We start from the raw sequence: 11,945 nt of genomic DNA on the forward strand, positions 1-11,945 counted from the left end.
CCATTAAACCAAATCACCATTAAATCTTGGTGCGATTCGAACCTCTTGAGTCTCAACATTTCTAAAACTAAAGCTTTGTCGTATAAAAACTCGCTGCAGCCTTTTGTACTTAACAACACCACCATTGACGTCGTAAAATCTGTAGAATTCTTAGGGCTTGTTGTAGACAATTCTCTAAAATGGAACATGCATATCGACGCTTTGTCAAAAAAATTAAGCACTGCCTGTTTTGCATTAAGATCTGTTTCTAAGGAGCTTAATTTGTCAGGGGCCAGAACTGTTTATTATGCACTTTTTGAGTCGCACCTCAGGTATGCCCTTCCATTCTGGGGTACGTGTTTCAAGCTCCAGAAGAGAGCTGTTCGATATTCACTGGGACTAAACAGCAGAACTCATTGCCAGGACTTTTTTAAGAAATTAAAAATATTAACTCTGCCTTCCTTATTTATATTTGAATCCGTTTGCTTAATATGTAAGCATGTATCAGCTTCTCAAGAAAGGCCATCTCACACTTATCCACTCAGGAACGCGGAGCAAGATCTTTATCTACCTACCCCACGCTCAGAGTTATCTAAAAGTTCAATATTATTCAACTCGAAAAAAATGCACAATCACCTGCCATTTGGAATAAAATCCATAACATAATTTTCTTCATTTCGCAAAGCATTGAAATCTTATTTACTAGACAAGGCTTTCTAAGCCGTAAATGACTTATATTTTGATAATCGAATTTGATCTTGTAAACACTGGTCTAATATTTGCTATTACTATATTTACTATAAATTTACTAAAAATTTTTGAATCCTATTTTTATTTTTTTGTATTCTCTTTTGTTCGTTTACTTGTTTAGTTACTTTGTTACTTTGTTTGTATTTTTATATACTTTACCTTTGTCTACAAATTGTAAAATTTTTTGACAATAAAGGTATTGATTTATTTATTTATGTCAGTCTGGAAAATATGTGGTACTTTGTACAATATGTATGATTTCTTAATATCTCCCGTTAGAGAGAAGATGCCAACTGGCAAAGGAGTACAACAGGGAGACGTGATATCCCCAAAGCTGTTTACAGCAATATTAGAAGAAATCTTCCGTCAACTGGACTGCCCTCAGTCAACAATGGATTAAAAATAGATGGAGAATATCTAACCTATTAGGTTTCGCTGATGATGTAGTCCTGATTGTCAATGGTCCTGGGGAATTACAAGGACAAATTAATGAAATACATACAGCCGCAGCAATAAGGTGGGTCTTAAAATGAATTTAGCAAAAACTAAAGTAATAGATGTACAACAAAATAATGGAACAAAAATGCATTCTAATCTATACTAATATATAAAATCCTTAAGTGACTGACATACTGATTAATCACGATCCTGCTCAAACCATTCAACGTAAGAAGCTCAATTTTGGCATACAGGTTGATTCTAGGGTGTAGAGGTTCGATAAGAAGGGATTTTTCGAAATTCCAGTTCCAAGAGGGTGAAACCACCCCTCAAATATTACAATATTTTTTATTTGAAAAACGGTCAAGTTTCCGAAAAAACGCTTAAACACGTATATTTTATTTTGTTTTTTTACATATTTTAAGATTTTTTAAAAATGTATACAGGGTGTTTCGAAAAATCTGGTCATTGATTAATCCTGCTTAAAGCGCTTGACGTAAAAAGCTGATTTTTGGAAAACAGATTGACTTTAGGGTGTAGAGGTTCGATAAGAAGGGATTTTTCGAAACTCGAATTCTAAGGGGGTGAAACTATTCCTCAAATATTAAAAAAATTTTATTTATAAACCGGTGAGTTTTTCGAAAGAACTCATACAGAAAGAACTTATACAGGGTGTTTCATAAAATATGACGATTCTGCTTAAACTGCTTGACGTTTAAAGCTGATTTTTGGCAAGCGGATTGACTGTGGGGTGTAGATGTTCGATAAGGAGGGGTTTCTCGAATCTCAAATTCCAAGAGGGTAAAAACGCCCCTCAAATATTACAATATTTGTTATTTAAAAAACGGTTAGTCTTTCGGGAAAACGCTTGGACAAGCATAATTTATTTGGTTTTTTTACATATTTTGAATTTTTTAAAAAAATTATACAGGGTGTTCCAAAAAGTTGGGTAATTTCTTAACCACGATTCTGCTTAAACTGCTTGACGTAAAAAGCTTATTTTTGGCAAACGGATTTTTCGAAAGTTAAATTCCAACGAGATGAAACTACCCCTCAAATATTACCAAGTTATATAATAATATCGCCAGATTGTTTTTTCTCATGCTGACATAAATGTGAGAAAATTTTATCAAGTTTGTATGTTAATGGAAATTCTTGCTTTGCTTTATCATTACCATTACACATGATTAATTCGACGCGAACGAAGTCGCTGGTACAGGCTAGTAAATAATACAACTGGAAATAGTAGAAACATACATTTTGGGACAACTAATACACAGATCAGGATCTCTACTACGTGAAATCAACAGAAGAATTACTTAAGCTGGCATGGAGTCCTTATGCGAGTATTCATGCCTTACTAATATTACATATGTGGTTGTAAAAAAATAATTGGTTTATTACATGTTCCATTAATCATACAATCTTTTATCTGTTGTTATATAGATACTTGATAAAAACTAATATATAGAGTAACATTTTTAATGCAGCTTTTTTGTCGCTTTCTTATGCTGCACTGTTTCATCCACTCGTTCTACTTCGGTACTTTCTAAGACGCCCTGAGCACTGAAAGTACTTTTTTCTGGTTCTGCCGTACTCTCCATCCTTGCGTACACCGTGGTCGTAGGTACTATCTCGATCATTTCTACCTCAGGTTCTTCGGGGCATTTTTCCAGGTTGTACGGTAAACTGTGAGGTTTACAACCTAAAAATCAAGATCTCTATTTTACTGTTTTTATTAAGAATAAAAAAATGAACCAAATTTTGCTTGTCGTTTGGGAAAAAGAAGCATTATATCGTTTTTTTTTGTATTAATTTTGTCAGGAAGCAAGACATTTTGTCAGGAACTGAATTATAACAACGCGTACTTGATGTGATTTTATTGTAACTTGTTAAGTTATTAAGTACTCTTCTTTAGATTGCTCCCAGTCGAATAGTTTTTAAAAATACATGGTTCATAAAAAATACTTGATAAAATGTTAAGAATATTTATAGAGAATACCTTTTATAGCATATGTAACGACTATTCTTGGATCCAGTACTGTAGTTGGTACGATTTTGACATCGGTGACTGTCACTGTAGGCCTAGTAAGTCCCAAATATTCTGCCCAACCTTGTATATGGACTGTCTGATCTGGATTTTGGTCTAAATCTGCCCTGTAATCGTTTTTAATTGTATTAGAATTTAAAATACTTCTTTATACAGGGTGTCCCAGAAATAAGTGCAAGTATTTTAACTGGTGGTATAGTTCAACCCCAGAAACACGTCTATGAGGTTTTTTCGCGAATTTTTTTTTTGAAAATTCATTTTTTTTTAGTTTTTAGTTAAAAAAACATAATATCTTGATAATATGGCAACATAGGTATTAGATTAAATTTACAAAAAAGAAAATCCAGAAAAGATCCAGTGGTTCTCAAAATTTTAGCAGAAAATATATTTTTTTTTAAATTTTCTATTTCTAAAATTTAAAGTAAAATAACTCCGTTATTTTGTATTTACTTAAAAAACGATAAAGAGAAAATATGTTTCTTTTATCGAGATCTACCACCCCTTAAAATGCTTGCACTTATTTCTGGGACACCCTGTATATACATTTTAGTATTTCGTTAATTGATGTATTTGTTAAAAAAAAAGAAATACGATAATTTAAGTTTAAATTGTTTTTTTTTTGTCGCAAATAATTACAGTAAAACGATTGAAATTGAAAATACTAATTCATATCAAACTTTGGTCTGCTTCAACAGTTGTATACTTGAAATTACGTTTAATTTAATAAATTTATACCCATGTTTAGCAAGACCTCGCCATTTTTGGCCAGGAAGGATCAAAATTGCACAACAGACATACTATTTAAATATTGCCATATTTAAGCGAATGATTTTTATTATTAAAATTGTTAAATGTTAAAAACGAATTTCTTAACACATAATTATTTTTTTTTTTCATTTAGTTGCAAACTGATCGTGATAATTAGATCCTGAAAATAAGATCTAATAACTGCCTAATCTTGTTACTAAAAATATTTTGTGGCGTTTGAAAAAGAAATGACATGTTCTATTCGGAGTAAAAATGACTTTTTGTGCCTCGGCTATGTCAAAAAGTGTCATTTTTACTCGTAATAAAACAATATACCATTAATAGAAAGATATTATTGTACGTAAAAAATCTCCCATATAATTATTTTAGTTTTCTAGCTACTTCTAAACTCAGCCAGGGATATCCGATCAAATGGTATTGAAATTATGCTGTATTAAAAAAAATTAGCCTTTTAATAAGAAAAAAAAACTTTCACCTCTAAATAGATTAAATCTACACTATTTTTTTTAAATACCCTTTTCTATTTTTTTATTATCATATTGTGTTTTATTTAAACTTTCAAAGCGTTATGTGACAACTAAGTATGTTTTAGATTAGCACACCCTTTTAGATATTGAAAAGTAAATTTAGAGTAAATATTTGACTTTAAGAAACACGAAATACTGTTATTTGCTCTTGATATTCACATGTCATAAGCTATTTGCTAGTATAGTTAACATGATTATTTATTTTTAAATAAGTTGATTTATTTTTAACACAAATTTATATCTACTTGGTTTTATCCTAATGTTATTCATGATTCTTGACTGTTCTTACATTGTGTACAGGTTGTCCCAAATTCGAGACTCATCACTTTGAATCTAGGAAACTACAAGAGATGCGAGCTTGGTTACATGGAGGCAATATTGCGCAATTTGATACTGATCAAAATGGCACTTCAAGAGATTGAAGAAAATACTTAACTAACGCATATTGAGTATGAGCACAGCATATATAGATACGCAAACAATATACAGGGGGTCCGGAAATTAATGCAACAAAACTTGGTCATAGATTCTTGAAAAGAAAATAGGTGACCCGTGTTTTTATTTTTGGCCAGTGGCCCCCCTTTTCGGATTTACAGCCCCCTGAATTTCGTCCCTAAAAAGAGTTTTTTTTTATATCTCAGGGCCCTGTTGGACAAAAATCACTAAATTTGGTACACGTTGTTTTACCATAAAATGACATTTTTTGATGCTATTAACTTTTTTTTAATTTTCATCAGTGGCGTCCCTAGGGTATTTAAACTAAATATTATTGAAGAAAAAAATGGTACGCCACTGTTTTTTTTTTCAAATAAAAAATATTTTTAAAATCTACATTAAATTTGGAACAAATTTGCGCACCGTTTTCGCGTAAAAAATAGAAACCATTTTCATACATGACCAAATCGATGAAATTTTAATGTAAATTTTCATAGCAAAATTTAAAAAACGGCAATTTAGGTTTTTGGACGTACTGGTTCGCACTTAGGCAATAAAAACAAGATTTTGGAAAATAAAAAATTATTTTAATTGAAATTTACGGTAAAATTTTAGCGATTTAGTCATATATGGAAATGGTTCTTATTTTTTTACGCGAAAACGGTGCGTCTTACGAAAAAAAGTTAAGAGATAAAGTTGTTCCAAATTTAACGTAGACTTTAAAAATAATTTTTATTTAACAAAACAGTGGGCGTACCATTTTTTTCTTCAATAATATTTAGTTTAAATACCGTAGGGACGCCACTGATTAAAATAAAAATAAGTTAATAGCATCAAAAAATGTCATTTTATCGTAAAACAACGTGTACCAAATTTAGTGATTTTCGTCCAACAGGGCCCTGAGATATTTAAAAAAAACTCTTTTTTTTAGGGGCGAAATTCAGGGGGCTGTAAATCGGAAAAGGAGGGCCACTCGCCAAAAATTAAAAATACGGTTCAGCTATTTTTTTTTCAAGAATCTATGATCAAATTTTGCTGCATTAATTTCCGGACACCCTGTATATGAGGCTTTACTTCTCTTATAGGAAAAAAAAGTAGCAAAGAGTTTGTAAATTTTATTTTGTTACCTCTAATCAAACAGGGAGAGGAGTCAGACAGAGAGACACGATCTTGCTGAGGCTTTTCACACTCCTTCAGGAATCCGTGTGCAAACAGATTAACTGGGATTTTTATGGTGTAAATTTGGATGGAGAAAACTTCAATTACCTACGACTTGCGGACGACATGGTGTTAATTACTGATAGAATAGACGACGCATATCGAATATTGGAGGAACTAAACAAGACTTCGCGCCAGGTTGGGTTGGAAATGAACATGGAATAAACTTGTAATGAGCAATTGACTTATGGTGAACATCACTCCAATAGAACAGGTTCCCTCTGATCAATACCTGTATCATGAAATGAAACTTAATATAGGCAACGAAACACATGAACTGAATAGTAGAATTGGATTAACCTGGGCTGCTTATGGAAAACTAAACCACATTTTTGCATCAAACATTGTTTACATTTTTCTTGTATATATTGGCTCAAAACAAATCCATGTTTATGATTAATCTATCTTCTGTACTGGGTCGCTTTTATGTATGGAAACGATCGATTATTAGATAAAATATAGGAGCTACCGCAAAAAGTTAAATATAAAAGTTATAGGTTTTATAAAAATCTATTAGCGGGTAATAAATTTAAATATACAGGGTCGGTCATAAAGTCGTGGTACATCAAAGTTTATTTTTTTTAAATGGAACTCCCTGTATATTATTGCATATTTCGGTTCTTCCTTTAATTCTAAGCAAAAATCGAAATACACACAATGTACCTCAAACCAACCGTTTCCGAGTTATTGACTTTTGAAAATATCACTTAAACAATTTGAATTAATTAATTTCGATATGTTCAGTTTCATTTAACGATGCCATTCTGTTGAAACTGTGATACTTAATAATATTTGACATTACCCTATGTAGGTAATAATATACAGGAGGTTCTATTTAAAAAAATGAAACTTTGATGTGCCGCGACTTTATGAACGACCCTGTATACTTAAATATTTTACTCGCTAATAGATATTTAAAATACCTATAACTTTTGTATTTAACTTTTTGCGGTACCTCCTATATTTTACCCAAATGTCCTATATTTCACCTTTCAATGTCTATGGTCTAGACACTAAACATTATTTTTTAATTTGCTGTTCTAAAAGGTGATAAATTGATCTTCGTTTATAAGACTTATGTTTCAGTAAAATGATTTAAATGTAAAATAACAAGTTGGGTTATAACATTGACCTCACCTCATCACTATACAGGGTGTCCCAGAAATAAGTGCAAGTATTTTAACTGGTAGTATAGTTCAACCCCAGAAACACGCCTATGAGTTTTTTTCGCTAATAAATTTTTTTGAAAATTCGAAATTTTTTGAAAAACTTTTTGGAATTTTCTTTAGTTTTTAGTTAAAAAAACATAATTTGTTGATAATATAGCAACATAGGCATTAGATTAAATTAACAAGAAAGAAAATCCAGAAAAGATCCAGTGGTTCTCAAAATTTTAACAATAAATCATTTTTTTTTAATTTTCAAAGTAAAATAACTTCGTTACTTTAGACTTATTTGAAAAACTCTAAAGAGAAAATATGTTTCTTTTATCGAGATCTACCACCCCTTAAAATATTTGCACTTATTTCTGGGACACCCTGTATATTTAAAACTTTAAGACTTCACCCGATTACAGGTTAGAATGAAGAAATAAAAAAAAAGAAAAATGAACTGCTAAATCTAGCTATTAAAAATTACTTTATAATGGGATAAAGCGTATCTCTATTGTTCATTTCCCCTTCGGAGATAATAACGCACTTCTTGTTTTTAATTGCCAGTTACCTTACACAATGCAACAATCTACTTACCTCTTCGTGATTTCCACCGTTTGATGGTCGTTGTTGGTACTGTTTCCTTTCCCAGGGACATTGTTGCCACTGCCGAGTGAGTTAGTGAAGTTGAAATAATTGAATCTGAAACGAAAGTGCATTCGACAAATGTGAGAATGAAAGAAAAGGAGAATAAAGAAAATATTTTTTTTTGAAATTTTCCTAACAATAACATTAACTATTGTACTGTTGGAGTTTTGTTAAAATAATATCAAACTTTGATATCATTTTTAAAGGGCCCATTGTTGGCTCTGTGTGCCTAATTTATTCCTGCTAATTTCCTAATTTCATGGTCCCATCTCAAGCTTAGTCTTCTAGGTTTCTTAATTCCTCGTGGATTCCGTGCTGTAATTTTTGTGGTTCATCTGTTGTCCGTCCTTCTTGCCAGGTGTCCTGCCCATTGTCAGTTGAGGGATTTGACTCTGTGGATGACATCTATTACCTGGGTCTTTTGTCGTATCCACTCTATTCTTTTATGGTCTCTCTTGGTTATTCCCAGCATATTTCAGTCCAATGAACGTTGTGCGACCTACAGTTTCCTTATGATGTCCGTTTTAAGTGTCTAGATTTCATATGCATAGGTCGTGACTGGTAGTACACATTGGTCGAATGTTTTCTTCTTTAGATTTGAATATGATTGAGTTTCTTCCATAAATACTCCATGCTAACTTAATTCTTCTGTTGATTTCTGGTAGTAGAGATCCCGAGCTGTGTATTAATTGTCCCAAATATATATATTCTTCCACTATTTCCAGTGTTATGTTATTTATTAGAATGTCTTTTCTTTCCACTAGTTTGTTGTACTTACATTATTTAGTTTTTGTTAAATACATTTTGAGACCCACTTTATTGCTGGATTTATTTAGTTCATTAATTTTGCTTGTAAAACTTAACAAGTATAGTTAGAGACGTGAGAAATATAAAATAAGAGACGCCCCTCGATGCGCAGTGGACAGCACACAAATTTGCTTTAATTAGATTTGTCGTAACGTAACTGCATCCCTCTTCGGCCGAATGGCCTCTCTCTATCGCGTGCGCGACCGGTGCTATCCTAAGGTGCTATCCCCCAGTCTCTTCCTATATTTGTCAAACTGTAGTTCTTCAGGACTATTGGCAATTAGGAGTATGTCAACAGCGAATCTTAGATGGTTAAGATATTCTCCATCTATTTTTAATCTACTTTGTGGGTCCAGTCCAGGTTTGAAGCACATTTTGAACTAAATTTTAATTTAATTAAAGTTGATTTAATTTTTTTGTTTTTCTGCAGTGATGAGCAAAGGCAAGACTCCCATAGCCTTGGTAATAAATAGAAAAAAAGTAAGAACAAAAAACTTTTTTAAATATATGTACAGGGTGGGTCAAATTCGACGCTTTTAAATGGAAACACCCTTTTCTATAGGAGATAGACGAAAACTAATATCGGTGTCTGGAGCTCAATATTCATCAAAAACATGATGGTGAAATCCGCACATCAATATCTGTTACCGTTTCGGAGTTACGGGGTGTTTTTCAAAAATGTGCATTTTTAACAAATCGCTGTAACTTTTTTGCCATGGAATATTTTGTATTTTTATGAAGACATTTCCAAAGCACCTTTTTACGTAGAATTTAATGGTTTAAGTATAATTTTTTTAAAATTAATAATTTAAGAGTTATCAACAGAAAAATTGATTTTTTATTTGGGACACCCTATATATTTTTAATTAACTGAAGATAATTTAAAATTACCTTTTCAAAAATATAGCACACTTGATATTTTGTTATAATCCCCTTCGAAATACAGAATTTTTAAAAGCTCGCCACTTTTAACTAGTAGGCTTTGGACCCCTTATTGATGATATGCCTTTAATGGAACTCGAAAACATATTTTTCCAGCAAAACGACGCATCACCCCTGAACGCTGAAGTTATCAGCAAATTTTTGCAGCCAATTTCAAGAATAATTGGATAGCTAACCAAGATCTCAGCAGTTGGCCGTCGAGGCCGCCTGACTTAGTACCCATGGATGTAATCCTATGGATATATTTGCGGAAGAATAAAGGTCCCTTATTCTTCCATATAATCTAGACACGAATTAAAAATACTTAGCAGTTATGAGAGGGTATCTTTCACCCCCACTGAGTTAATGAATACCGCGAGAAATGTTCAAAAACTGCCCCGTCTGCCCATAACAGAAGACGGTCGATATATCGAACACCTGTAGCAAAAGCTCATGTCTTGGTTTGCTACTTATTTTTATTGTTATTAGATATAGTTTAAATGTGTTGATGTTGGTTAAATATATTTTAAATTGTTATAAAATTCTGCATCTCTTATAGCAAATATTATTTTCGTTTTAATTGATGCTTACAGCTAGAATTTTTTTGCATTACAGCCGGTTTTTATATACTCTATATCTCGAAGAGGAAGCGAGCAAAATATCAACTGTGTTATATTTTTGGAAAGGTAATTTTAAATTCTTTTCAATAAAGTAAAAATATACAGGGTGTCCCATATAAAAAATCAGATCTTCTGTTGATAATTCTTAAATTATTAATTTTAAAAAAATTATACTTAAACCATTAAATTCTACGTAAAAAGGTGCTTTGGAAATGTCTTCATAAAAATACAAAATATTCCATGGCAAAAAAGTTACAGCGATTTGTTAAAAATGCACATTTTTGAAAAACACCCCGTAACTCCGAAACGGTAACAGATATCGATATGCGATTTTCACCATCTTGTTTTTGACAAAAATTGAGCTCCAGACACCGATATTAGTTTGTGTCTATCTCCTACAGAAAAGGGTGTTTCCATTTAAAAGCGTCGAATTTGACCCACCCTGTACAATATTTTTCTTAGATTCAACTAGTAAAACCATTTATTGCCATTTATTAAATACCATAGTCAAATGCCATCATCGAAATCAATAGGTAAATAAAAAAGTACCATACAGTGCGTTATCTTTGAAACTATTACTTGTCCTAATTTGCTTAATAAAAGTGTAGAAATTATAACAAGTTATATCAAGACTTTTTTACACTTACCCATTGAAAGCAGGCAAATTCAAAAACCTCACATTCCTACAATCTGGCAAATTCGGATCTACATGCAGACATGTGGCAGGTACGTAATGGGTCTCTGTCACCGTGGTAAATACGGTACTCGTTACAGTACCCAATATCCCACGTCTTAATCTTGTAGGTTCAATAAGCACAATATTACCATATATTAATGAAAATAAAGAGAAAATAAATATTAAGCTCTTCATTTTATGTAAGTGGCTACGCTATAAGGATACTACTTAAATAATAAGAGACATATTTTTGTGTTGGATCTTTTTATAAACTCTCTAGAAAATTTGGAGTATTTCCTTTTGTTATTAAGTTATCTGGAAGTAGATATAAATTATCAGGATACGTCTTGGTCTATACCTTGTTCTGTTATATTTTACGGAAAAAGGTTAATTGAAAGTTAACTGCACCCAGGTATTCGTTGCATCACAAGGTGTATCAATTAAGAGCAAAGAGATTAATTTAATGTGCCTTATGTTATCGGCAAAGGAACGGGATATTTACCAGTAGCGTAACGTTGGGAATTTTGAAAAAAATATAAATTTGTTATAAAGGTAATTTTTACACCATTGTGACGATTCTGTGATAACTTTCTGTGACCCCATGAATATTTAGTAATCTCAATAAGATTCCCAGTAATACCTAAGATCATGGACAAGTAGCATGAGTGCTTGTAGAAAAAAAAAATACATGTTCAATATACAGGGTGGTCCGAACTGTATTCCGGAAACTTCTACAGCATATTCTGCAGATAGAAATAAGTAAAAAAGTTTATATAGATGTGTCCTAAAAAATGCTTAGTTTGGGTGGTACAGGGTGTAGGAATTACATATTTATTTCGATTTTTTCCAAATAATTTCTCAAGTAATGTCAATATTTGGATGAAAATTGATGTCTGGGAGTTTTTTGACATGAGAAATTTGATTTTGATCAATATGACTCCTACTTGTAGAGGGCGC

General features: G+C 31.9%; 1 protein-coding gene across 1 annotated transcript; it reads right to left on the reverse strand.

Moving 5' to 3' along the window:
- Positions 1-2,440: 2,440 nt before the first annotated feature.
- On the reverse strand, positions 2,441-11,390 carry LOC115877306. Its single transcript, XM_030893445.1, has 4 exons — positions 10,960-11,390; positions 7,914-8,018; positions 3,170-3,324; positions 2,441-2,872 (listed from the first exon to the last, which is right to left on the reverse strand). Exons 1-4 carry the CDS (start codon positions 11,181-11,183, stop codon positions 2,649-2,651), a joined length of 708 nt encoding a protein of 235 aa, XP_030749305.1. The 5' UTR covers positions 11,184-11,390; the 3' UTR covers positions 2,441-2,648.
- Between the last annotated feature and the right edge of the window lie 555 nt (positions 11,391-11,945).

Source organism: Sitophilus oryzae, unplaced genomic scaffold (assembly GCF_002938485.1).
Source record: "Sitophilus oryzae breed Bouriz unplaced genomic scaffold, Soryzae_2.0 scaffold_1443_pilon_pilon, whole genome shotgun sequence".
In the NCBI taxonomy this organism is placed as follows: Eukaryota; Metazoa; Arthropoda; class Insecta; order Coleoptera; family Curculionidae; genus Sitophilus; species Sitophilus oryzae.

What these genes read in the sequence shown, in the direction of transcription:
- LOC115877306 (XM_030893445.1), bottom strand. Translation starts at nt 11,183, where the DNA reads ATGAAGAGCTTAATATTTATTTTCTCTTTATTTTCATTAATATATGGT. An exon ending in ACGGTGGAAATCACGAAGAG is followed by an intron (nt 3,325 to 7,913) that starts GTAAGTAGATTG and finishes AAACGATTACAG; the next exon opens with GGCAGATTTAGACCAAAATC. An exon ending in CGTTACATATGCTATAAAAG is followed by an intron (nt 2,873 to 3,169) that starts GTATTCTCTATA and finishes CTTGATTTTTAG; the next exon opens with GTTGTAAACCTCACAGTTTA.